Source organism: Monodon monoceros, unplaced genomic scaffold (assembly GCF_005190385.1).
Source record: "Monodon monoceros isolate NGI ecotype Baffin Bay Population unplaced genomic scaffold, NGI_Narwhal_1 Super_Scaffold_21, whole genome shotgun sequence".
In the NCBI taxonomy this organism is placed as follows: domain Eukaryota; kingdom Metazoa; phylum Chordata; class Mammalia; order Artiodactyla; family Monodontidae; genus Monodon; species Monodon monoceros.
In genome coordinates this window covers 4,449,774-4,476,850 of record NW_021703778.1, presented here as the reverse complement: position 1 = coordinate 4,476,850, position 27,077 = coordinate 4,449,774, and the positions used below count along the sequence as shown (strand labels likewise).

The window sequence follows — 27,077 nt, the reverse complement described above, 5'->3', positions numbered from 1 at the left end:
TAGGAGAGGGGACTCTATCTAGCCTGATAGGAGAGGGAACTCTATCTACTCTGATAGGAGAGGGGACTGTACCTGCCCTGATAGGAGAGGGAACTCTATCTAGCCTGATAGGAGAGGGGACTCTATCTTACCCTCTTTTCTGCTACCTCCTGCCTCACCCCTAGAAAGGCACAGAGCCACGAGTGGACAAGGGTCTCGGGCTGCTTGGATGGGATACAGGGTGGCCACAGACACTGCTGTGTGCAACCAGCACACAACCACACCTGGGCCACATACACGTGGTCTGGTGGCCTCACGGAGGTCCTACATGTGCTTGGCGCTCTTATTCCCACCTACCCGGCGCCATCAGACGACCTGAATAGCACTTGGAAGTCTCTAAAGGTGAACTTGTTCAACCCGCTGGCTGTACCATGTTCTCACTGATGGACATTATAACCTTACCAATCCCCTAGCCTCCTAATTGACCAGATCTCTTCCTACCAAACAGGAGGGAGAGAAAGTTACCTGGTGAGGGGCTGCACAGCAAGTACAAAGTCTATCAGTGGCAGAGCAGGAATTAAGACTGGGCAACCACTATTAACTGTGTGGCTTTAGGTACATTACTCACCCTGTCTTAAACTTGGCTTACACATATACTAAGGGTATATTTTCCTCATAGAAGGAAAACATACTTCATACTTAATTCTGTGCAGGATCTTTGCATACTGCATATATATGTACCTGTTAATTAATTCTTTATGAATTAAGTAATTGGGCAATTGGTATTCTGAATGCTTTTGCTTGTGCAGAAATACTTGGTGGATTATGATGTGGGCTTTTTTTTTTTCCATTTAAAATAATGCAATGAGTTTCCCCCCTTTGAAAAATTGATCATCCGACACCTTTTCCAGAACCAATTAGATTTATACTCTGAGGGATGCCTTGATATGGAAGATACTTAGCACTGTCTTGGACACATGGCTTCCGATAAATGGTAGCTGATATGACCGATGGTTTTCCCGATACTTCAGTTTCAGGAGGTTATTTGGCACAAAGCTCGATTCAGCTGATTCACCTCCCTGGGTCCTGGTGTCAGTCCCGTCTAACAGCTACCAACCTATGGACTTTTCTCTAGGGCTGAGGAGGGAACAGAAAAGGGCTGCTGCAGTTTTGGTGGCTGCGTTTAGTATTGACACTCAGAGTTGATCTTGTTGGGAAGCCTGCATCCGGTCGCTGAGGTTTTGGCCTCTCACAGTTGAGTTGGGGAGAAATTGGAATCTGTGTGGCTTGCAAAGAATGGGATTAATGCTTTGCCTCACAGATGGATGACATGTTTCTTTCTGGCTCAGATGGTATTTTCCAGATGTTACCCAGTGGGACACACAGCAGACATGGAATTAGGACCCCTGAAACTTCCACCTCAGAGAACAGATGAAAAGATTTCATAGTAGATTATCCCACAGTGGGACAACTCCCCTGGGGCTCAAGATAGGCATATTTTATGTATGTATGTATGTATGTATTTATTTACTGGCCAGACCACGCAGCATGTGGGAACCTAGTTCCCCAAGCGGGGATCAAATCTGCGTCCCCTGCATTGGAAGAGCAGACTCTTAACCACAGGACCACCAGGGATGTCCTTCAGATAGGCATCTCTTGATGCCTTCACTCTGAGGCTGGTGCCATGTGATGAGCTGCTTCTCAGATCCTGGGAGCATTCCCAGAAGCTACCCAACTGTCTTTGAAGAAACACAGCTCTTATCTTGCTGGGAGAGCTTCTCTTCCACAACTCCTGTGTCTGTCTTCTTCTCACTGTCCCAACCCATTATCCCAAACACCGTCCTCTGCTATGTAAACTTCCCAGATTAGATAAGCCAGCTGTCTTATCTGTGGGTTGTGAAACAAAGCATCATGGAAGCATTTTTAGTAATTCTCGAACCACCACCATTTCTGTTAATAGCAGGATGTGGTGACTGATTGCGTCTCAGAAAGGACTGACATCAATTCTCTTAGGTAGGCTAAGAGAGAAGCAGATGGTACTCGTTCATTCCACTTTTACTCTTCTTAAGTGCCAGGCATGGTGCTAGAGGCTGAGGATAGACCTGTGCACAAAACAGACAAAATCCAGCCTTAATGAGCCAGTTGTCTTCAAGAGGAAATAGAAAAGAAACAAGGAGACATAGTAACCTTAGAATCCTAGTTCTATGATAAAAAGGAAAAATGGTAATGCTGGAGCTGCCTGTGGCTGTTAGGCACTTAATATGTGGCTCATCCCAGTTGCGATATGCTGATACGTGTAAAACACACAGCAGATTTCAAAGACTTAGTGTGACAAAAAGAACATCAAATAGCTCATTAATACTTTTTTAGAGTTTTGATTATGCGTTGAAATGATCATATCTTGCATATGTATTTCCAGAAAATATATTATTCACGTTAATTTCACCTGTTTCTTTTTACGGTTTAAAATGTGGCTACTAGAAAATTTAAAACGTGCCTCACGTTTGTAGCCTGTGTGATATTTTTGTTGAACGGTGCTGTGCCGGAGAACACGGGGCAGGGATGGGGACTTTGGAAATGGTATCTGGGAAGGCATCCCTGAGGAAGTGGCACTTGAAACTGAGACCTGAGAAATCAGGTGGGAAAGAGCCTGGTGGAACTGACAGAAAATCACAGGGGCAGAAGTTGAGTGAGAGAGGTGGAGGGAGGCTAAGATAAGGTAAGAGAGGTAGGATGGGCAGAAGCCGGACTGAGGAGAAAATTATAAGGAGCTTGGATTTCATTCTAAATGCAATGAGGCATCACTTTAAAAGCCAGAGTCAGCTGGTGTTAATCAAGGCAGAAAAGTGACAGCTTGCGTTAATATAGTTGGAGATAGAAGGGTTGCATTTAGGGAATAAGGGCTTCTGGGAGGACATCCTTTTTATATAAAAGTCCAACCATGATTGTCTTACTTGAATTGGGCTATTGAAGCTGCCTACTTTCCCCTCCTATTCATAAAATAATAAGCAACAGAGACTCTGTGGTTGTTAATGTTCTGGGACTATTTGTCAAGCTTTGTTTCTGTTTTTTATTTTTTATTATTATTTTGTGGGGTTTTTTTGCACAGTGCTTCGAACCAGATGCCCTGTTACTAATAGCTGGAGGAGATTTCGAGGATCAGCTCAGAGAGGAAGTGGTCCAGAGAGTTTCTCTTCTCCTCCTCTATTACATCATTCATCAGGAAGAGATCTGCTCTTCCAAGCTCAACATGAGTAATAAGGAGTATACATTTTACCTACACAGCCTTCTCAGCCTCAGGCAGGATGAAGACTCCTATTTCCTTTCACAGAATGAGACGGAAGATATCCTGGCTTTCACCAGGCAGTACTTTGACACTTCCAGAAGCCAGGTAAGAAAGTCAGAATTGCTAACTAGCTCTCCTTCTAAGATACAGTCTCAGAGCATGATTTTTTTTGGTCACTGATTCATTCCTAGGAAACTCAAAAACTTCTGAGAGGTAAGTAATTGTGGTTTTTAGTGATGGGATGTTAAGTGATGTAATTTAAAATTCTGAGTCTGAAGGGGGAAATGTAACAACTAATCATGTGAATGTACAAAAATATTTCTTTATTTTTTATTTTGTTTAAAATAATTCAGAATAAGCCTCAACAAAGCTGTTTTGTTTTTAAAGAAAAAAGAAGTGGGGGTGGATGTAATGATTACTCAGTTGTCAGATGAGTTTTAGGCGGAAGCTGGGTGGGTGGGCAGGCAGACCAGGTGACGGGGCAGCTCTGTTCTGAGTCCCCCTGAGCACTAAAGTGAGTGTGACTCATGGCTTTTGATCAGTCTCCAAGGACTGAACTGTAGCGGTGAGAGCAGTGTGTCTATTTGCCTTGCCTTCTGGCAAGGGAAGGATTAGGCATTACGAGTTGGCGAGAGATGAATTAGTCATTAGTTAGTTCCCCGAGGATGCAGCTTGCAAAAAGCATTATTCATGACAGCACAGACATTATCTCTTTTGTGGCTTGTAATTGGTGTTGCATGTGGTCAGGGGTCCCAAGTGCTTTTCTTTTCTCACAGTTCCCACTCTTAGGAAATGGGTGTCTTGTTGCCTTCATTACTATTCCAGCAAAAGCTGGCCTTTCAATTACCTTTTTGCTTTCTGCTTTGTGATGGGAAGTTTAAGCTGAAAACGTTCTCTGAACTTGGGGTTTTTTAAGCCATATTTTCTTAAAGAATGAATTGAGGAGCCACCAGCACATTTTGAAGACTGTGGCAGAATGTGTTTTTTTTTTTTCTCTTGAATTATTCATTGACATGTGTCTTAGTCCGTTTGGGCTGATATAACATAAATGCCATAAACTGGGTGGTTTATAAACAACAGAAATTTATTCTCATAGTTCTGGAGGCTGAGAAGTCCAAGATCAAGGTGCTGGGCAGATTTGGTGTCTGGTGAGAGGCTACTTTTTGGTTAACAGATGGTCATCTTTTTGTTGTGTCCTCACCTGGTGGAAGGAGCAAGGGAGCTCTTGGGATCTCTTATACAAGGGCACTAATTCCATTCATGACGGCTCCACCCTCATGACCTAATCACCTCCTAAAAGCCCCACCTCCTAATACCATCACATTGATAATTAGGATTTCAACATGCAAATTTTGGGGGGGGTGACACAAACATTCATTCTATAACAACATATAGTGATAAATTTGATTCTTGACCTCAATTCTGGTTTCTAGGAGTCCAAAGGTATCTGTGCAATCATGCTACAACTTAATGCCAGCAAGAATATCCTCCAATTTGCTGTAAATTTCTCTTGTAATTGGCAGAACGAATGGAAAGACTGTTTACTAAGGACTTTGGGGATATCACTTCAGTAACTCTAATCTTGTGGCTCTCAAACATGGTTATATTTTTTCTTTCTATTTCCAAGGGATAAAATGGGGTTCCTGTATAGAATTCAGTTTTTTGCTTAAATAGGGAGGTGTGCCTACCTAGAATTTCCTCAGTTCAACGTCTACGTAATGTAAGATTGGTTCAAATGAGCCACTAGGATTTTAGTCATCCTATGTGTTACTGTCTTGATACAGGTTAAATGCAAATGCAAAGCCAGCACTTAAAGGCAGATGGAGTCTATATATTTAATATAGATTTATGGTTATCCAACATATACTGCAAATACCTGGGCTTCCGAAAGTATGTGAGATTAAACATTCCTAGAACAGAATAAAGTAATTCAATATTATGTGTAGACCTACTTTATTCATCTATTCAGTCAAGAAGAAGTGAGCTACTGGTGAGTCATAACCCTGTGCTAGGCCTCAGAACAACTATCTCCTGGAGGATACCACTGTCACCAGTTCCTGGGAAGGGTCCTGTGGCCCATGCCCTTGGGGTAGGCTTCCGCTAGGAAGTCAGTCATTCTAGACTTGCAGGAGGCCTCTTGGCACCTCACTGCAGGCTGCTGCTCTCTTTGACTAGGGGGTGTAAGGTCACAGAAGATGCTGGCGGTCCAGGCCCACCATGACTAGCATTTCTAGGTCTTGCTTTCACGGGACTCAACCTCCATAGGTCAAGCCACTAACAGCAACTCCAGGCGGTCCTTAACCAGCTCACTAAGAGAAACAACCTTACACCATCATATTCTGATTTAGCGACCCTCCCTAATGGTCCAAAATCTAAATATCCCTCTATTCTTTCCTTCTCTTCCTACTCTGTTTTATCTTCCTGACTCAATCTCTTAATGCAACCACCTCTCTCCATTCTTTCCACTCCTTTGCTGTTTCCATGGTAAATGTACATGGTGCTCTACTAGCCCTGCCTCTTATATGGAGAACGGGTATTCGTGACCACATCCTAAGGACTTTGGGATTGGAAACCATGGTTAGAATCCTCCTTTGTCCTCAGTGGCACATTGAGAGGTTACTCTTTCACACCCTCCATGAAAAACTCACACTTCTATGAGGTTCACACTCTGTTATTTTAACTTGTTCTTGTCATCCATGAATCTTCTGTCTACTTCTCCAAATTTGTTAAAATTTTGGTAACTGCCTCTCCGCCTTCCCCGCTGCTCCCCACCATAGCTATGAATAGGCTCTTGCCAAGCTCACCAATTACAAACTTAAAAAAGAAATAAATCCAGGATATTGAATATAGCTCCCTAAACCATAATGGAAAAGAGTATGAAACAGAATATATATATATATATATATATATATAGCTGAGTCACTTTGCTGTACAGCAGAAATTAAATGCAACATTGTAAATCAATTATACTTCAATAAAATAAATAAATAAATAAATAAATCTGATCCGCACTTTTCCCACCTTGTCCTATGTCACAAGAAGGCAACATTGATGTCGTAACCTACCCTTGAGTCCTCATTGGATGAACATACTTCCTCCTTCCCACACTCCTGTACATTGTATCTCAACCATCTCTGTCCTTCTCTTTGCTCTCTCACTTTTGTCAAGTCTTGCCTCCATGAAGCTCTCTTTTGCTCTTTGATTTCTGTCAGCCCATACTTCATGTTTTTTCCCATTCACATCACTCCCATCTCCTGGTTTCTTCTCACTTGTCCAGCTGTTCTGTATCAGGTTCCTTTGTAGGATCCACTTGACCTGCCATCCCTTAAATCATGGCATCCTTCTTGTTGAGTGGGATGCTCTCACAACGTCAAGCATTCCTAAACACTGATGACTATCAGTTCTGTTGCAAGCCAGCCCAGATTTCTCTTTTGAGCCATCGACTCATATATACACCCATCTTTAAAAATCTCCATGTTTATATTTCCTCAGCACTTGAAACTCAATATTAAAATCAAAAGTCATATTTCTATTCCTGAACCTGTTCTTTCTTTGATGTTGCTTATGTAGCTCTTGAAATAGTCTCTACTTTGGCTTGTAGATGCTGCACATTCCTGTTTTTTTTTCCCTCTGACCCCCATTTTCACCTTTGCAGGCTCTTTCTCTGTGTAGATTTTAAGCATTAGTGCTCTTTCAGGTGTGGTCTTAGCTCCCATCATTCTATATGCTTTCTCTGGGGTACCACATCTATACTTAAAGATGACTCACCAGAGTGTATCTCCATCCCAGACCTCTTCCCTGCACTCCAGACCCACATAGACTATACAACATCTTTTCTTTAAGGATATGGTAAAGGCATCTCACACTTAAAATATCCAAAATCAAGGTTATAAATCAACCCAACGAGATCCAGTCTTCATGTATCACTTCACAGGTCAGCAAATAGGATCATCATCCAGTCAAATGCCCAGCTAGAAATTTTGTTTTCCAAATTTCTTCCCCCTTTATATCTAATCCAAGTCCTACTGCTATTACCTCCTGAAGAGATCCCTAACCTGTCGACTTACTCCATTATCATCATCACTGTCTTGTACCTGGGCTACAGTAATGGCCTTCTTACGGTGCTACTAGGAAGCACTGACTCTCTTTCCAATCTATTTGTGCTCCACCAGGTAGCTAGAGTGAATCTGTCAAAACACACATCCAGTCCTATAACCCCCATTCCCAAACCTTGCTCAGAATTCCCCTTTGGCTTCCAGTTGATTTGAGGATAAAGGGCAAACTCCGCTAAATGCCCGTAGACCTTCAGCTTTCACCATGCCCCCCTTACTCCGCCCACTCCAATGACTGCCCTCCTTCCAGCTGTGCATATCTGCCACCCTTCTTCCTGCCACAAAAATTTTGCATATGCTGTGTCTGCTGCCTGGGCTATTCCTTTCTCCCACTCCTTCAGATCAGTGTGTGTGTGTGTGTGTGTGTGTGTGCGCGCGCGCGCACGTGTGCCACAATCCCAAGGAAGCCTTCTTGGGTCTGCCTGACTGGGTCAAATAGCTGTCTACTTTTACATCATTGTACCATGTACCTCTCCTTCAAAGCAATTGCCAAAGTTATCAACTTACATTTGATTACATTATTGTTTCATTAACAATAGTGAACTTTAAGCTCCAGGGCAGGCAGACACTGCTTTTGGTTTGGGTCACCACTGCATTTCCAGTACCTAGGGAAGCACCAGATATATACTGGGTATTTGGGGGGAGAATTTGTGGGATAGTGGGCGGTATTATCATTATACAGTTGTCAAACCCAGAAACCTGAGTCTTTTTTTTTTTTGCGGTACGCGGGCCTCTCACCGCTGCGGCCCCTCCCGCTGCGGAGCACAGGCTCCGGACGCGCAGGCTCAGCGGCCATGGCTCACGGGCCCAGCCGCTCCGCGGCATGTGGGATCTTCCCGGACCGGGACACGAACCCGCGTCCCCTGCATCGGCAGGCGGACTCTCAGCCACTGCGCCACCAGGGAAGCCCCTGAGTCATTTTTGACTCTGCACTCCTCCACATTTTCTTCCAAGTCCTTCCAAGGCTAACTTCTTAATATTCTTCAAATGCATCTGCTTCTTTCCATGTCTAGTGCTACCGTCTTAGGTCACGAGATATTTTGGATTAATCAATAACTTCTTAACTAGACTTCTTGCCCTCAAGTTCTAACCCTGTCAATCCATTTACTACTTTGCCACCTGAGTGACACTTCTGTAACCTACCTTATTGTACATTCTCTTGTTTATAATATTCAGTGGTTTCTCTGGGGCCTTAAGGGGAAATTTATTTTTTAAATTTAATTGAAGTGTAGTTGATTTACAACATGGTGTTAATTTCTGCTGTACAGCAACGTGAGTCAGTTATACATATATATAGTGTAGTTTTTTCATATTCTTTTCCGTTATGTTTTATCATAGGACATTGAATATAGTTTCCTGTGCTCTACAGTAGGACAGTGAGAAAAATTAGATAAATAAGAATCAATGGGATGGGAGTTAGAAAATTCAGTGTCATGGAAGATGAAAGAAACAAGCATTTTCCAGATAGAATTCTATCTGAGACTAGAGAATGATGGTAGGAATCATTCCTAAAAGAGGAATCATTCCTAAAAGAGGAATTCACTCCTCTTTTAGAAGAATGATTCCTTGTCTTTTGGGGAAATCCTAGAGATGTTCTAATCAGAATAATTTCAGAAGTTAAAATTTTCTTTTTACTTTGTGTCTGACTTCAGTGTATGGAAACCAAAGTGCTGCAGAAAACATCTGGCGTCTCAAGCAGTGATGGTGCCGATGAAAACACACTTCCTCAGTTGGCTGAGACAATCATTGCTTTGTCCCTCCAAGGTGTTTGTCTGGGACAAAGAAACTTGCCGTCCCCAGACTATTTTACAGAATATATTTTCAGTTCCTTGAATAGTACAAATACGCTCCATCTATCAGGTAAGGATGCTTTTCATGAATTTCACTTCCCAGTCACACCTACTAAATATAAACTGTGCCAAAAACAAAAGCAGAATCATTGCGATGACTGAATTTGTCCAGGTATGTTTTAAACACCCTTTTAATCTCAGCATGTAGTGAGACAGCCCAGGGGGCCTTTTCAGGGCAGACATGCTATGATATGTATGTGGTGATAAGGCAAAAATATGCACTCAGGGCTTCCCTGGTGGCGCAGTGGTTGAGAGTCCGCCTGCCGATGCAGGGGACGCGGGTTCGTGCCTCGGTCCGGGAAGATCCCACATGCCGCGGAGCGGCTGGGCCCGTGACCCATGGCCACTGGGCCTGCGCGTCCGGAGCCTGTGCTCCGCAACGGGAGAGGCCACAACAGTGAGAGGCCTGCGTACCGCAAAAAAAAAAAAAAAAAAAAATTGCACTCAGCTCGTTTGAGCAGGGATGATGAAATTGTGGATGGAGAGCCAAAGGGAGAGATTTTTATGATCTGCTACTAGTACTAACTGAACACTTTCCTGTTTGGTACAAAGTGCTGGGCCCGGGGGGACGGAGTATCACGTAGAAGGATAAAATAGTGTTCTAAAGGGTGCAAGAGGCTTGGTAGCAGTTTGCTTGGAACCATAAAAGTAAGTCATTTAATGTTAAATAAAAGTACTGTAAAATACGCATCCTGGCTACATTCGTGACAGCCAGCATTGGAGGGATCTGAGGTAAAATAAGACATCACGAAAGGAATCAGAATGTGTGTTTCACGCATTTCTTTGTACTTGACAAGACATTAAGAGTGAAATGACTTATTTTTTCATCTGCCTCAGAATGCCCTGCTTTGCACACACACCAAGGTCACATTCTTCCTCTTGGGAAGTCACAACATAGAAGAGAAATACAAATTTTCCAAGGTACCAGCAACACCCTCATGATCTAGATAAATCTTCTAACTCTGAAAGGGATCAAGAGCTAGGAGTCATACAATTCCCTGCAGAATTTTCTCTGACTTGTTTGTCTAACCCACTGAACGACAGTTGTGTCTTTCTGCAATTCGTTTGTCTTTGCTTTAAGAAACGAGAGAAAGAAATCTTTATTAAGATGAGAGTTGAAGTATAATTCAGTCGTGTTACCTAGATGTCATCACTAGGAAATAGGCTGGGGAGGGCATGCTACGCTGAGAATGATTTTGATGTAGCAAACAGGAATTGCTAAATTCAGATTTTGAGTGATTGAGTTTTAGCGGGACAGTTTGCATATCAGCCGAAGGAATGGAATGATTCCCCTTTTCAAGTAAAAATGTATGCCCCTTGCAATAGGAAGAGCCATCAGACCGGAATACAGAATACAGTTAGAGGCAAGCTGTACTGTAAGATCAAGGCAAGTTGTCTAGATATTGACCATCATGGACCCTTCTAAAAAAAAACTAAAATAATTGTTTGTGAGAGGTGTTCAGTATCACCCACTTGGGCACAGAGCGGCCACGTTTGCATTTGAGAAGTCAGAATTCTATCCCATCCCAGTGCAATTAGATGCTTATTCCAGAGGCCCCAAGGCACTTTTTGCTAACAACTGCCTCTGAGCTGGGGCTCTGCTGACACTAATTGTATTTTGGGCCAGAGGGGGAAAAAAGTATGGTAGTTAAAATTTTTTGTAATCTTTTTATTATAGAGATTGTTAAACATAAAAAGTAGAAACAATAAAATAGTGTACCCCCATGTACACAGTCCCCAGCCTTAACAGTTAACAGCAATTGGATAATCTTAAGTTTACCTGCCTCCTCTCCCAATCACTTGATTATTTTGAAGCAATCAACCTGTACATATTTCTGTATGAATCTCTAAAAGAGGAGGATTTTTTTTTTTTTTTTTTTTGCGGTACGCGGGCCTCTCACTGCTGTGACCTCTCCCGCCGCGGAGCACAGGCTCCGGACGCTCAGGCTCAGCGGCCATGGCTCACAGGCCCAGCCGCTCCGCGGTATGTGGGATCCTCCCGGACCGGGGCACGAACCCGCGTCCCCTGCATCGGCAGGCGGACTCCCAACCACTGCGCCACCAGGGAAGCCCAAGAGGAGGATTTTTTTAAAAGCATCTATTACAAATATCACTGCTTAAAAAAACGAATGATTCCTTTAATATCATAAAAATTTCCTCCATGTTCACATTTTTCTGCTTTTTAAAAAACATTTTTAGTTTTTATTGAATCAGGATGTAAATAAGGTCCATAAAATGTGAATTGTTGGTATGTCTCTGGCGGTTTACTTTTGATAGGTGTCATATCCTTCCCCTCCATTCTATTTTGTTGCAAATTTTTTGTTGAAAAAAACAAAAAGGGATCATTTATCCCATCTGGATTTTGCTGATTGCATTCCTACTCATTTTACATGTGTTTCTTTTTTTTTAATTAATTAATTTATTTATTTTTGGCTGCCCTGGGTCTTCGTTGCTGTGCGCGGGCTTTCTCTAGCTGCAGTGAGCGGGGGCTACTCTTCGTTGCCGTGTGTGGGCCTCTCATTTTGGTGGCTTCTCTTGTTGAGGAGCATGGACTTTAGGCACACGGGTTCAGTAGTTGTGGCGGGCGGGCTTCAGTAGTTGTTGCCACAGGCTTAGTTGTTCCATGGCATGTGGGATCTTCCTGGACCAGGGCTCGAACCCGTGTCTCCTGCATTGGCAGGCAGATTCTTAACCACTGCACCACCAGGGAAGTCCCTTACATGTGTTTCTATGCAACATGTTTCATGTATATTGATTTTTATACGTAGAGGTTTGATTAGTTTTATGTTGTTTATTTATTTGGGGCTACAGTCTGATCGTTGGTGTCTTCCATCGGCAGCACATAACATCTGGTTGTCTCTTTCTGAGAAGTTATAAGCTATTGATGGTCATTGCCTAGATTGATCAGTTGTTTGGGGCTTACACAGTGGTGATCTTCTGATTCTCTCAGTTCTTCTTCATGTTTCAGTGTAATAATTCTATAGTGGAAAATCTTTCCCTCACCGCAATTTCATTTTACTGAGGTTCTTAAAGGAAAGTAAGGATAAACTCTTGATTCTTTAATTTACCACTTTACAAAATAATAACATAGTTTCCTTGCATCCTCAAGGAACAATGAGCTTTTCTTTTTATATCATTATGATTCCTTATCTCTCAATCTATTGTCATTATTATCCTTTTGATACTCAGATCGTTCCCTCTTTGACAAGTGGAATCTTATTCAAGGTGGCTGTAAGTCCTTTTGTCAAAACCCTTAACACATTTTATATCTCCCTTGCTCTCCAGTATAAAATATTCCAGGTTCCTCTTGTACATTTTCTGCCTAAGCTGGGATAATTGTTTCTCCGAATATTTTTTATCTTTATATAAACCAATTAATCACACTTCTCTTATTGCTTTTGGATTTTGAGTTAGAGTTGAGAAAGTTTCCCACATTCCCAGGTTATAGAAGAAGTTACTCGTGTTTTCTTCTAGTACTTGTATGCTTGCGTTTCTGATCCATTTAGGATTAATTCTGGTGCATGTTGTGAGGATTAGATCCAGTTTATTTCCTCTATACGACTATGCAGTTTTCTTTATACTTCTTATTTAAAATGCAGTGGAAATTATTTCCTCCACTGGTTTGAGATGCTTCTTTTATATAATAAAATGATAAATGCAGTCAGGTCTATTTCTGTTTTCCATTCTGTTCTATTGGCCCACTTGTCTATCCATGTGCCAGTACTGTACTGTTTCACTTATAGTGGCTTTATAGTATATTTTAATTTCTGATAGAGCTAGCCTTCTTCATTGCTCTTCTTTTCAGGGTCTTCCTGGCTTGTTCACTCTTCCTAACAAATATCACCTAACTGTCAAGCTCTGGGAAAAAATAACCCTGTGATAATTTTATTATAATTGCAAAATAATTATAAAATAACTTAGGAATGATATTTATAACATGTTGCATTTTTATATCCCATAGTGTTTCTATTTGTGCATATCTACATGTGTGCTTTTGTGGAGTGTTTTATTATTTCCCTCACATAGGTTTTAGACATTTCCTGGTACATTTATACCTAGGCATTTAACTTTTCTTTTGGCTCTCTTACCTGGGGTCCTCTCTTTCATTACAGCTTCTAACTGGTCTTTGTCTATGTGAAGGTTAGTGATTTTTTTTAGATTAATTTTATAACCTGTTCCATGATTAAATCTTTCTTTTTATTTTGCCCTAATTTTTTAGAGTTTTCAGACAGTTTTGCCTGTTCTTTTTCAATTCGTGTGTGTCTTTTCTTTGTCATCTAATTACATTGCTTAATAACCCCGATATAATGGTAAATATTTTGAGAATGGTCTGTACCCTTATCATATTTTAGACTTTGAAAGAAAAGTTTGTTTCCTCATTGAGTTGAGAGAACAATGATAAAGAAATATATTTATAGTCTTTTATATTAACCCACATATTTACATTTCTAGTACTCTCATTTCTTCCTGTGGACTTGACTTACCATGCAGATCATTTCTTTTCACCTTAAATAACTTCATCTAGTGTTTCTTGTAAGACAGTTCTGGTACCAATGAATTCTCCATTCATGTTTATCTGAGAATAATTTTATTTCACCTTCATTTTTTTAATTCATTTATTATTTATATTATTTTTTAACATCTTTATTGGAGTATAATTGCTTTACAATGGTGTGTTAGTTTCTGCTGTATAACAAAGTGAATCAGCTATATGTATACATAAATCCCCATATCCCCTCCCTCTTGTGTCTCCCTCCCACCCTCCCTATCCCACCCCTCTAGGTGGTCACAAAGCACCGAGCTGATCTCCCCGTGCTATGCGGCTGCTTCCCACTAGCTATCTGTTTTACATTTAGTAGCGTATATATGTCCATGCCACTCTCTCACTTCATCCCAGCTTACCCTGCCCCCTCCCAGTGTCCTCAAGTCTATTCTCTACGTCTGCATCTTTATTCCTGTCCTGCCCCTAGGTTCTTCAGAACCTTTTTTTTTTTTTTAGATTCCATATATATGTGTTAGCATACGGTATTTGTTTTTCTCTTTCTGACTCACTTCACTCTGTATGACAGACTCTAGGTCCATCCACCTCACTACAAATAACTCAATTTCATTTCTTTTTATGGCTGAGTAATATTCCGTTGTATATATGTGCCACATCTTCTTTATCCATTCATCTGTCGATGGACACCTAGGTTGCTTCCTCACCTTCATTTTGGAAGGGTTGTTTTGCTGGGTGTTAAATCCCTAATTGATAGTTCTTCCTTTCAGCATTTTGAACAACTTATTCCACTACTTTCTGGCCTCTATTTTTCAGATGGGAAGTCAGCTTTGATTGTATCAATGCTCCCTGGTATGTGATGAGTCATTTTTCCATCACTGCTTTCAAGATATATCTTTGTCTTTGACTTTCAACTGTTTGACTATGTCTGGGTTTGGATCTTTTATATTTATTCTACTTGATGTCTGATGAGCTTCTTTTTGTCTTGTTTTGTTTTGTTTGTTTGTTTTTTGACCATGCCCCATATTATTTCCCCAACCTGGGACCTTGACAGTGAGAGCATGGAGTCCTAGCCACTGGACCACCAGGGAATTCCCTCTGATGAATTTTTTGAACATTGTAGATTAAGGCTTTACATCAAATTCAGAAAGTTTTTAGCCATTATTTTCTCCAGTATCTTTTTCTACTTCTTTCTCTTTCTTCTCTCCAAGTGACTCACTACATATAGGTCAGTATATTTGCTGGTTCCCACAGGTCTCTGAGACTTGTTCTTTCTTTTTCTCTTTGTTCTTCAGATTAGATTATTTCTATTAATTTATCCCCATATTCAGCAATTCTTTCTTCTACCATCTCAATATGCTGTTGCACTCCTCTAGTGAATTTTTCACTTCATTTATTCTGTTCTTCTACTCCAGAATTTCCATTTAGACTTTTACATAGTTTTGATCTCCTGATTGAAAATTGCTATTTGTTAATTTATTATTGTCATACTTTCCTTTAATTTCTCAAATATTATTCTCTTTAGTTCCTTGAAGATACTTATAATGACTGCTTTGAACTCTTCATCTGGTAAATCCAACATCTGGGAATACTCAGATACATATTTATTGACTGCTTTTTTCCCTGGCTCTGAGTCACACTTTTCCATTTCTTTGCAGGTCTCTCTCTCTCTCTCTCTCTCTCTTTTTTTTTTTTTTTTGTTGTTGAAACTGGCCATTTAAAATAAAATATTGTAGTAATTCTAGTTTGCAGTTCTCCTACTACTGATGGTAACATTTAGGAAAACACCAGAGGTATTTTTTTCACAAGTAGAAAGATGAATAAATCCCAAGAAATTCACCATAATATTCAATTGTTCTCTGTATCAGTCATTTTTTTAAGGCTACAGCTGTACCAAGGGAAACTAAACTGCAGCCTTTAAACTGACAACTATATCACAGCAGCATTAGAAAACAAAGTCTCTTTTGTCCCAGTAATCTCAGCTGCTTTTCAGTTCCTGTTTCTTTCCTGCATTAAACACTGAAGAGGAAAATGGTTAGATTGACTTTACATTAAAGTTATAGTTAATCTACTAAGGATGTATAGTGCCTGAAGGGAATAAATTTTCTAAGGATTAAATCAGTTTCATCTTTTGTTTACATTTTTATAGGGAACAGCTAGAAAAAGAATTAGTTGACTTACTAGAAGGCACTCCATTTTTGGAATTGCTCATTTCATCATGGTTCAGCCCTAAGAGCTCAAGATCTTGTGAGAGAATCATTACCATGTGAAGAATAAATACTCTTTATTCTTTTTTTTTTTTTTTTTTTTGGCCATGCCGTGCAGCATGTGAGATCTTAGTTCCCTGACCAGGGATTGAACCTGTACCCTCTGTATTGGAAGCACAGAGTCTTAACCACTGGACCACCAGAGAAGTCCCTAAATGCTCTCTATTCTTGTTCAGAGTAAAATCTTGGCTTTTCATTAGAACTTAGAAATTTACTTAGTAAATATCTATGCTGTGGCCGTGTGAAATTGTGATTATTCTGAAACTGGCCTGTCTTTATGTGACACCAGATTTTGTATGAAATTTCTAGAACTAGACCAGCTCCTCAATACTCTCTGGACTAAAAATACCTGTATCAGAAAAGATAGAATCCATCAGCTTCAAAGGAAACAAAACAACCTAACAATCCATGATTGGGCCTATCCTAATCTATCTGTACCCGAGGACCCAGAATCAGATGACAGTCCAATTTCCTGGGATCAGGTATTGTCATTATTCCTCTTGTACCATCATTTGCTATTGTCAAAGGAAGTAGCTGTGAACATTCTCTAAGAGTTGTTGAAAAGTTAAAGGATAATGTAGATTTCCTTAAATGTAAAAATATTCTATTTCCACAGTGTGGGCAGGGTTTTTTCTTTTTACAAGTGAGTCTCTATAGACATAAACTTGAGGTCAAGATATTTAGGAGAATGATATATATTACTCTTTCCTCCACTGGGTCCATACTGAATGCATGAATAATTAATTCAGCAAACCTGTGAGCATTTACTATGTTCTAGTCACCATCATGGGCAACAGGGATAGATAACTGAACACAAATAGGCACGGCTCCTATGGAGCTAACAGGGTAGTGGGAGGATACAGACATTATACAAAAACTTATAGTGATGAATGAACACTTTAAAGTTAGATTAGATTATGAAGAGATTACTTTGGATTGTGAGCAACAGAGAAATATTGGTATAGGAGGTAGCACTGAGAAGGTTTTTGAGAAAAGGTGATATGTGAGCCTATAAACATGTTCATATTCTTATTTCCTAAAGTTGTGTTCCAAAGTACGTTCACTAGTCTACCTAGATAATTCTTGCAAAGGGGCGCCGTGGTCAGATCTGACGGGGAAATACTGAAGGTGCATGTCGCACGGCAGCATATTCATGTGTCTGGGGAGGTCCTTTAGTAAATAAAATGCTTTAATCTTATTGGATCAAGCATTTTTCAGACTCTGTTACACATAGAAACCTTCCCTGCCCTTATTATTTAAACTCTTGAAAAATTGATATTCCATGATAATGGCTTACATTTAATGAGGAAATTAATACAATGTATTAGACACTCTGCACAATTTCACCTGCATCCTTCATGTAATTAGCACAACAGCTGTATGAAGTTAGGGTATATGATTGCATCCTACAGATTAGGAAATTGAGGCATGGGGCTAATAAGTAGTTGCTTAAGTTCACAGAAACTGAGGTATATACGTAGGTTTTCTGACGGCGTATTCTGTGCTCTGAACAACTATGCTGTTTGAGTAAATGTTGATGTAAAGAAATAAAACTATTTTTGTTATTTATATCTTGGATGAGTTAATATTCCTATTAAGCGCAATCTGTATTTTAAAAGAGCAAAATTCCTTAAATATTTCTAACAACAGTGAAGGTCGTTCCTGTAAGTTATGAATGATCGGGCATTATCACATATTTTTGCTACGATATATTTTAAAAAGTGAATTTCTATTAATTAGGCCACATATCAAACGCATCAATTAAAGCTGATTCTTTCAAACTCACACTTAGTGTATTCGACTGAAGGTAACAAGAGTTGATGCCTATATCAATCCTTATTTGTGAAGTCTCTTTAAATGTTTCTTCAGGGCCAGCTCTTAGAAGGGAACCCATTTGTCTGATGGAGACCCTATTTGCATAAAGAACGAAGGTTATTTCTCAAAATGTAGGTGTTACCTACTTAAGGCATGCATCTTCTAAGAACGGTAATAATCATTTTCTGTGCTGACTCTGCAAGATAAACAAAACAACCTGTTTCTCAATTCTTCTCTGTTCCAACATGTCACTTTCTTTGTGACTTTTGAGGGGACCCTAAGGTAAGAGGCTAGATCTGGAGATCCTGCCTATATTGTTTAGGCCGGTGGTCCTCAAAGTGTTGTCCCCGCACCAGCTGTAACAGCAGCACCTGGGACCTTGTTGGAAATGGAAATTCTCAGGTCCCACCCAAGAAGCTACTGAATTATACCCTGCAATTGTGGAGTTCATCACCCTGTCTTTTAACAAGCCCTCCAAGGGATTCTCAAAACTAAAGTTCCAGAAGCAACACTTGAGAATGTTTGTAAAGTTTCCACAGGAATCTGAGGATGTCAGCACAAGTGTACAAGTATGTGGAATTTTATGTGAAGGAATAAAGCTATTTCAAAGGTTATTGACGGGATAATCTAAATTTCCACTCTGTTTTCTTCCTCATTAAAAACATTTTGTCTACCAAAATTTTATAAGATATAATGAATCCCCTTTAAGGACATTTGTGTTAGTGATTTCAGTAGAAATGTAATGCAACAATAACCTAAATAGTACAGGAACAGCAAGTAAATATCAAGGGCATAGAAGCTTATAATAGAATAACCTTACTCTATGAGAAGGTATTCTAAAACTAGAAACTATTCAGTTCCTTGACAGTGAACTGCGGGAAGATGCATGGCATTCTTTTCATGTTTATCTTTCCACTCTCTTACTTCCCAGGCGGGCATTTTTCAATGAGAATGTTTATTACGAAGGATTCATTATCAGAAGCTTTTTGTTAGTTTCCCTTTATTGTTGCCAGTATTTTTAATGATGAAGTAATTCTATTCCATGATTAATAAATGATACAAAAGAGACTGTTGTCTTTGGTGTAAATTATTTTGATAAAGGGAAAAAAATCACAAGTTTAGCTTTCTGCTGCTGCTTCTTGCAGTAGAAAACTTTTGGAGTTCTTGCCCAATCCCTTTCTGAGAAATGGCTTTCTCACCCACAGTGCTGGGTCCAGAAGCCGTGTTTGAAGAGCATGGTCCCACCTCCTGTCTCGGGGGCAAAATTGATGGAATCAAACGGGTATTTGACCAAGAAAACCCATCTATAGCTTTGCTGAGCCAATCAGATCTGTCAGGATTTGCAGACTCAATCCAATCTTGGGTTCTTGGATGGAAAGGTCACCTTAGGGTCAGGGCTTATATGGCCATGTGTTTATTAAAGAGAGAAGACCAGATTTTGAAAGGAAGTAGATGTCTGCAGAGGGAAACAGAAAGAAGAAAATACTAAGCCCCAAAGAGACAGAGGAAAGTCATTGGTTCTAATTTTCCAGCTTCCGGTTCAGTTCCTCTTGAAATGTGGCTGTCCTTCCCATCTCAGACATCCTCTGTAAGCTTCATGCATCCTCCCCTTGGTGTCTGCTGGTTTGAGTAGGTCCTGTTCCATGCAACCAAACATCTCCCAATCAAGATAAAGCTTTTTAACCCTTGGAATCATCCCAAAGGATTTTTGTGTGGGAGAATCCAGCAAATGTGTCATCATGATTTTCTGATTAGCCATGTGCCTTTGTTTAAAATCCCTACTTTCTACAGCATGGCAGATCAGACAATCCTTGTATACATCACTGACTTTTTTAAAGATACCTTACTGTAACTAAAGATCACACTGATCTTGCATTGGGGTCTTATTTCAGTAGAAGACACGCATTTGTGCTAGCGAAACTATACACCCTTCTCATCCACATATGAAAACTTTTCAGTGTAATTTTTGATGCACAAAATGTCAGCCCTTAACACTTCTGAAATGGACAGATGCTTTGAGGCAACTTTTAGAGACCCGTTTCATTTGTTGTCTGTTTCTACTTCTTATCTCATAGATATCCCTATACAATATGAAAAAAATCACAAAGATCTAGATAAAAATTAGTGAAATCAGTAGGCAATAACAGTGATTTCAGTTGTTTTTGTGGTAGAAGGCTGTCAAGGGGCAGAGTTAGCCATATCGTTCAGTGTTCACACACCAGCGAGTTGATACAGCATTCACTTTTTAAAATATTGACTTTCCTTTTATTGCTTTTGAAAATGCATGTTGCCTACAAAGGCTTGCTAAATCAGAGAATATTAAAGACGATGACCTCATTACCTCAGAGCTCCTGTTTATCCTGTGAAGTTTTAGCTTTGTTAATGATACAAAGCCATCCCCCCTCAAGGTTTCCTTAGGCTGCTGGTTAGAACGCTATCCAACACATTGTAAAACACGGTGCATCTCTTCAGGAAAGAAAAAAGTGTGCAAAACTCCTGCTATATAATACTCAGAATGAAAGTGAGATACAGCTGCTTTAATCAGAGATGAAAGGTAATCCTGGGGAATTATTTATGGACAAAAGGCTTCAGGGAGACTCACATAGTAACGGCTTCGTGTGGAAGGGTTGACTTGAACCCTTCCACTCCGTTCTGACTCCTCAAGAATGGTAGTCGATGGGGAATTTGGTTCAGTGCTGAGGGCGGTAACAGTGTCTGCTCTTGCTCCTACAGACTTGCTTCTCTGCTGGACAATTCGTGGAGATATTTCTACAGAACAAGCTTTCAGCCATTTCTAAGGAGGACTTTAAGCAAATGAGTCCAGGAATCATCCAGCAATTGCTGAGCTGCTCTTGCCAGCTTCCCCAGGACCAACAAGCAAAGCTGGCACCCCCCACTCCGGAGAGTAAGTTCTGGTTCTTCCCTCGGAGAGCTAATGCACACAGTGTATGCGATAATGATGGTGAGTGAAGGATACGTACCATATACCAGGCACCGCTCTAAGCATTTTACATTGGTCAGCTCATTGAGTCCTCACACAGTGCTACCAGCTAGAAATTATTATTATTATCCTCACTTTAGAGATGAGGAAACTGAAGCACATAGAAGTTAAGTGACTTGCCCACGGACACACGGCTGGTAAGTGATAGAGCTGGGATTCAAACCCAGACAAGCTGTTTTTAACCACCTATGCTATACTGCCTCTCAACGAATATTTTATATTTTGTGTATAACTTATATAAATCAAGTTTGTCCCCTGTATTTGACTCAAGCGTGGACCAAGTTCAAAGTCCATAGTTGAGAGGTGGCCTGGTATATGAGAAAGGGCATCGGGGTTGGGATCAGAAATGCAGAGCTGAGTCATGCCTTCCTTCCCCAGCCAACTCTGTGATCTTCAGCAATCTCTTTATATCCCAAGCCCGTCTCTTTCTCTGCACAGTGGGAAGCAGTGATAGTACAGGGCTTCCTATCCATTTCCACACTATGGCACACAGTAAAAATGAAGGCACGTTGGGGTAAACCAAAGAGGCTGTTCTGGGATAGAGGTGACCAGTGCAAGGAGGTGCCAGCCTCCCGGTTGTGGCTGGCAGCCCCAGGAAGTGAAAGGATCAATATGCACGCTCACCTGTGACCCATAACATCACTGCCGTAGGTGAATACTACTTTAAGACTTAACAGTATATACCAGTGAAGTTCCAGTGGGCTAATGCACACAAAAATGCATTCTGGAAATTTAAAGCACCTGACGTTGAAAAGTCAAAAGAAAAAAAATGGTGGCCTAAAAACACCTATGATGGATAGTAAAAATATGACATTTAACTATATTAAAAATATTACCGGGCTTCCCTGGTGGCACAGTGGTTGAGAGTCCGCCTGCCGATGCAGGGGACACGGGTTCGTGACCCGGTCCGGGAAGATCCCACGTGCCGCGGAGCGGCTGGGCCCGTGAGCCATGGCCGCTGAGCCTGCGCGTCTGGAGCCTGTGCTCCGCAACGGGATAGGCCACAGCAGTGAGAGGCCAGCGTACCGCAAAAAAAAAAAAAATTACCATTGATCTGAGGGCCTTACATATTTTTCAGAACTGCTTTTCTTTCTCTTTGAGGTAGTCTGCAATGCCCATCATAGCAGAATTGTTCAGTTACTTATTTCTAACTCATAATGGATCCTACATCGAGTGATTCATTTGAAGATTGTGAACAAAAACATGCCAGGTCTATATATCTAAAACTCCACGTTCACTGAGGGGAAAAATAGCTTCATTAAAAGTGAGCAGCTAAATAATTCAACACCTTGTGGTCAGTGATGGCTCAAAAATGGATCTGTATAACCAGACACCTCCCTGGCACGGGGTCTGGTTATACAGGCCAATTGGAAACAGGGTTTTGGACTGAAGATCCATGAAAAAAGCTTAATTCCCTTTTTAATTAACTTCTTGACCCTTCTAGGAAATAGTCTTCCTGAGAAAAATCCAAACAAGTCATACTCACTAAAGAACCTAGAAAAACAGCACCGTCCTCAATTTAAAATGTTGCATCATATAACTAAAGAGAAAGGTTTGTGTTGTTGGCCTTTTGAAATTACAGGAATGTAAGACGTTAAAGAGAGGACGACACAGGGAGACGTTATTAAGAACACAGTGTTCAGTATGCTGAAACGCAACCCCTAAGCACCACCTTCAATTGAATTTCCAGGAAAGAATGCTATGGCCGTGTAGAAATCGTTTCAGACCTGTTCAAAGAAGCTGCTCAGGATTGGTTAAGAATTTAGTTGGTAGGTCCAGTTCTGTTGTAAGGATGGGAAAGATTTATATCAAATCTGACTCCAGTCAAGAAAGATTTACAAGCTCCCAAGGAATGAAACATCCTTTCTCTTCCAAAACCGCACTGTAGCTGCCCTCAGGACAATGGGGAGAGTAGAAGAATTAAAGAACTTGAAACTTTGCCTTTTGCCTGGGAAATGTCAGCCCCTAATTTGTCCTTGTTGAGTTCCTGACATTTTCTTATCTTTTGTAGCCACCATAAAAATGTGGCAACTTTGAACTTCATGAGGCACCCAGGTGCTCGCGTTAAACTTCAAATGTCTTTAATTTATCTGTTAGTCAAGAAGAATCACTTGCCCACTGAGAGTCTGTTTGTGGAAGAATGGGATGTGAAACTTGGTTAAATATCTCTAGGGATTTTTTAACAACATAGGTATTAAATTAGAGCAAAATAAAACCTCTAGGCAGGTGTATGATCATTCCAGTCTGTTCCTGTTATTTTTGTTAAATGTCGTAAGAAATACATGCACTTTACCATCTCAACCCTTTTAAGTGTACGGTTCGGTAGTATTAAGTATTTTCACATTGCTCTGCAACAGATCTCTAGAAATGCCTCGTCTTGCAAAACTGAAACTCTGTATCTGTTGAACAACAGCCATTTTATAGGTTTCCTAGCAGCGAAGGAGTAGCGGTGAGAGTGGGAAAAATCAAAGTGTGAAAGTTTTTTGCCCCCTCTGAGCACACTACCAACTTTATTTTAACGTTCGATCTCTGTATAATTTAGAGCTTGTAATTCGATAAGGGTCCTCTTCACATCACAAGCCTATCGTCATCTTACCAGCTAGTGTCACTAACATGACCTACTGTGGGGAATGACTGTCCCAGAAAAGTACAAGAATGATGAGGGTGCAACATCTTCAATTATAACACCTTTTAAGATGGTAATTTATTAAAATCCACAGTGGGCTTTAAGTGCAATAGTATGACAGCTGAAATTGTTTGATTTTTTTATCCATCTGTGGTCACGAAAGGAAATGATAGTTTAATTTTGTAATTACCTACCTTCCTTGTTTACAAACCATTTGGCCTGAAATTAGTAACTTCTAAGTTGAAACAGAGTATTCGCTCTGGATATCTGCAACCAAAGGAAAATGGTGTGTGAATACTCTTTATTCCCAAATCATATATACTTGACTCTGAAAGCCATTTCTTCCTCTTAATCTTTCTCTTTCTCTTTCTTCCTTTACCCTTTTATTTCTTCTCCCCTCCTACATATTCGTTTCTGTTTGAATAATTGTAAAAAATTGCACTTTCTGAACATTTAAAAAATCTAGACGCTTAGAAATACAGAATAAATTTTAGGGGTTATAAACACTTATTGCAATAATCCAAAAGGTAGCCTGTCCAAATTTATATTATCATCCATTACACATTGACTGATCCGTTTTTACCAATACAATCGCTCGTTTTAGTCACTGAGAATAATAAACACTTCTGACACTACAAATAATTTTGAGAATTTTTGTGAGAAAGTACTCATTTTGTCCACAGATATTGATCTGCAATGGCCCAAACTATATGCTCCTTCTGTAACCTTGCTTCCTTGCCTTCAAAATGTTTAAATGAAATTAAATGACAAATATTACCAGTGTCTGTCAATAGAGGTTGTAGTTTAAAGTGAGAGAAATTATTTTCTTTGTGGGTAGGAGGTAAGCTAGCTCCTTGCTTGCTAGGGTGATTTTTTCATAAGGGGTAGTCAGGATAACTTCAAAGCAACGGAGTAATTTGGAGAAAGTCTTTTCATTCTTTTCCTTACAAATTAAAGCCTTGCAACCTTTTACCCAATATAGCACTCACAAAACAATTTTGTATCCCTATCGATTATAGTATAGGCTGGATTCTTCTAGCATGTTCACTGGCAGAGGCCCTCATAGGGGCTCTGACTGTTTTGCAATCTCCTTTTTGGCTCAGAATATGGCTACAGCACCATGGCAGTGACGTTGCTCACGCTGGGCTCCATGCTCGGGACGACCCTGACCCTTTTCCACTGCTGCGAGGAGAGCTATCGGCTCATTTTACAGCTGTTTGTGGGTCTGGCTGTTGGGACACTTTCTGGGGATGCTCTGCTCCATCTGATTCCTCAGGTAAGTGGCTATTTTCCGTTTCAGATGGAGTGTTTCTAATTTCTCTTTACTTTGTGCCACTGGAGGTGTTTATGCAGAATTTCACAGTGACGTGGATGCATAGATACAGTGGCCAGTGTTTTCTGTGATAATCAGTATTATTTCCCCAAAGCCCCTGTAGGAGAAAAGAGATGATTAATCATTAGATCCACCAGGTTATTCTTACTTTTGAAATTTAAAAATACGTGATCAGATATGGATTCCTATTAACAAAAATTCAGGAAGTGTACGTATCTATAAATAAAAATGAATGGGCTATAAGATGTACTGGTTTTTCTCCGGTGGCCCCCAGCCCTCATCAGATCCATGCTCTGCTCTTCTCAGCCCCCGAAGATTGCACCCCCTCCGCTCTCTTGCAGGCTGGATTGTTGTTTGAGTTCCCCCAGTGGGTGCACAACAGAAAAGCCAGGGCAAGAGGAGAGAGTGGCAGGGGGCATCTCTTCCCCACTCCCTCCCTCCAGCACTAGCTCTAGAAGTGCTGATTACAGGCAGCAATACACCTCCTGCAGGAGGCCTCCTCCCTAACTTCATCTCCCATGGAGCTTCAGTAATTGAGCTTCAGTTATTTCCAACCTTTGCCCTTTGCCCTTTCAGCCTTAAGAGTGATAATGGTTCCCTGGGGTTGCCGGTTTCCGGGTGTCTCATTATCCCTCGTTCATACCCTTGACACCTGCCCACACCTCTGTCATAGCACCACCATTAACCTCTCTTCGTTTGAACCATCAACATGAATTTCTCTCTCTTGCCCAACTATTAGCATCTAGATTTCCTTTAAGAAACATGCAATCTCCAGGAAGCTGGCTCTTTGCTGAAGTTTTCAGAGGCTCTTTATTTGTCAGAGATGAAAGGATTAGAACCAGAGATGCAGAAGAGTTCAGGGTGAAGGGTCTTCAGATGAGGTTATGTATTCCTCCTGAAATCTCTCATGATGGATAATGCTGAGCCAATGATTTCCCCCACGTCTCACAAAGTCTGAGATGTTAAAAATTTCCACAAGCCTCTAGCAATTTCCTGCAGGGTCCCTCTTGTTGCTTAGAGGCTCAAAAATTATTACGTGTTCTGAAAATTGCAAAGTGAGCATTGGAGAAATGAAACAAGCCATTATTAGTTTTAATTTCCCGTATAATCTAATTTTCAGGAAATATTTCCGGGCTTACTGGTTTGAGGCGGTGGCCGAAGCCTGCAGTGGGTGCAGAGCTGTTCATTGCCCAGGATCCTGGGAAATAACAACAGGATCTTAAGGCTGCCTGGGTCTCCCCGAGTGGGAGAGTACACAGCCCAAGGCAGCAGGGGTGGACGCTGTGGGGAGTGGGACTGTCCACCGACCCTACAGAGACATATTTACAGAGGGGAACTTAGCTGGGTTTCACTTAGAAGGCAGTTGCTTTACTTGAGGAAAGAGAGGAGGACATAAGTTATTGGGAAGAGGAAGATAGATGCCGTACAGGTGTGGTGGAAAGCTAGAAAAATCAGTGGTTCCTGAATGTGATGCGTGGCAAGTGTTTAAAGGTCTGCACAGAAATGAGAAGAATCCCACTGTCACGATTTCCTCTTTTAACTAGCTGCATTGATTCAACTTGAAGATGTACATTTTATTCTGAGATTGTGAGGTTTTCCTCTGTTTTCTTTTCTGACATGACAACATCCTCTGTTTTGTGACATAATGGTAATTCCAAATATTAGGTGCCTGTCCTTTTAAGTCTTTACCAAAAGAAAAAGTGGACTAACCTGTATATGTCTTTAGTTATGTCCATACACTCAATGTGTATATGGAGATCCATACATATGCTCACACATGTATACATATGTATCAATATGTATATGCATATGTACATAAATATCTATACACTATTTATATGAACATATACACATATAATTTTTTTCTTTTCTAAATTTAATGGTTAGTAATATCCTAAATATGGAAACCACAATATTTCCCAAACTGTCTTCTCCTGGGGAGGGAATATGATACATTCTGATTTACTAGCTCACAAGAAATCATGAGGTCAACAAATGGATGAGACAAGCAGTGGGATGAGTCAACTAGAGGAAAATTCCTAATGCTTTTCTAGTATCCTTTTGTGTCCCGGAGAGCTGACAGTATTGCTGGGCATACAGGATGTGCTCAATGGAAAAAGTCGTTCAGGTGGATTTCTTACTTATGTGAACATTTATTAAAAGTTTTCTTTAATTGCTATGGGGCATGGGGAGAATAAACCCTGGATGAAATGTATCTTTATATTTGTTTTGGATATACAAAATATTGATTTGTTATAAAGCATGGCTGTGCAAATTGGGATGGATTGAACTGGAAAAAAATTCAGCTAA

The 27,077-nt window shown here is 40.5% G+C and overlaps 1 protein-coding gene across 4 annotated transcripts in view; it reads left to right on the top strand.

Annotated features, from left to right (window-relative positions):
- SLC39A12 (solute carrier family 39 member 12) overlaps positions 1 to 27,077 on the top strand; it is a 69,679-nt gene that overhangs the window by 6,077 nt on the left and 36,525 nt on the right. For all 4 annotated transcript variants that reach the window (XM_029238801.1, XM_029238799.1, XM_029238802.1 and 1 more), the window contains 5 exons: positions 3,089 to 3,370; positions 9,030 to 9,237; positions 16,302 to 16,474; positions 20,541 to 20,712; positions 24,538 to 24,710. In XM_029238801.1, coding sequence (XP_029094634.1) covers positions 3,089 to 3,370; positions 9,030 to 9,237; positions 16,302 to 16,474; positions 20,541 to 20,712; positions 24,538 to 24,710 — 1,008 coding nt within the window. The remainder of the gene's footprint in view (positions 1 to 3,088; positions 3,371 to 9,029; positions 9,238 to 16,301; positions 16,475 to 20,540; positions 20,713 to 24,537; positions 24,711 to 27,077) is intronic.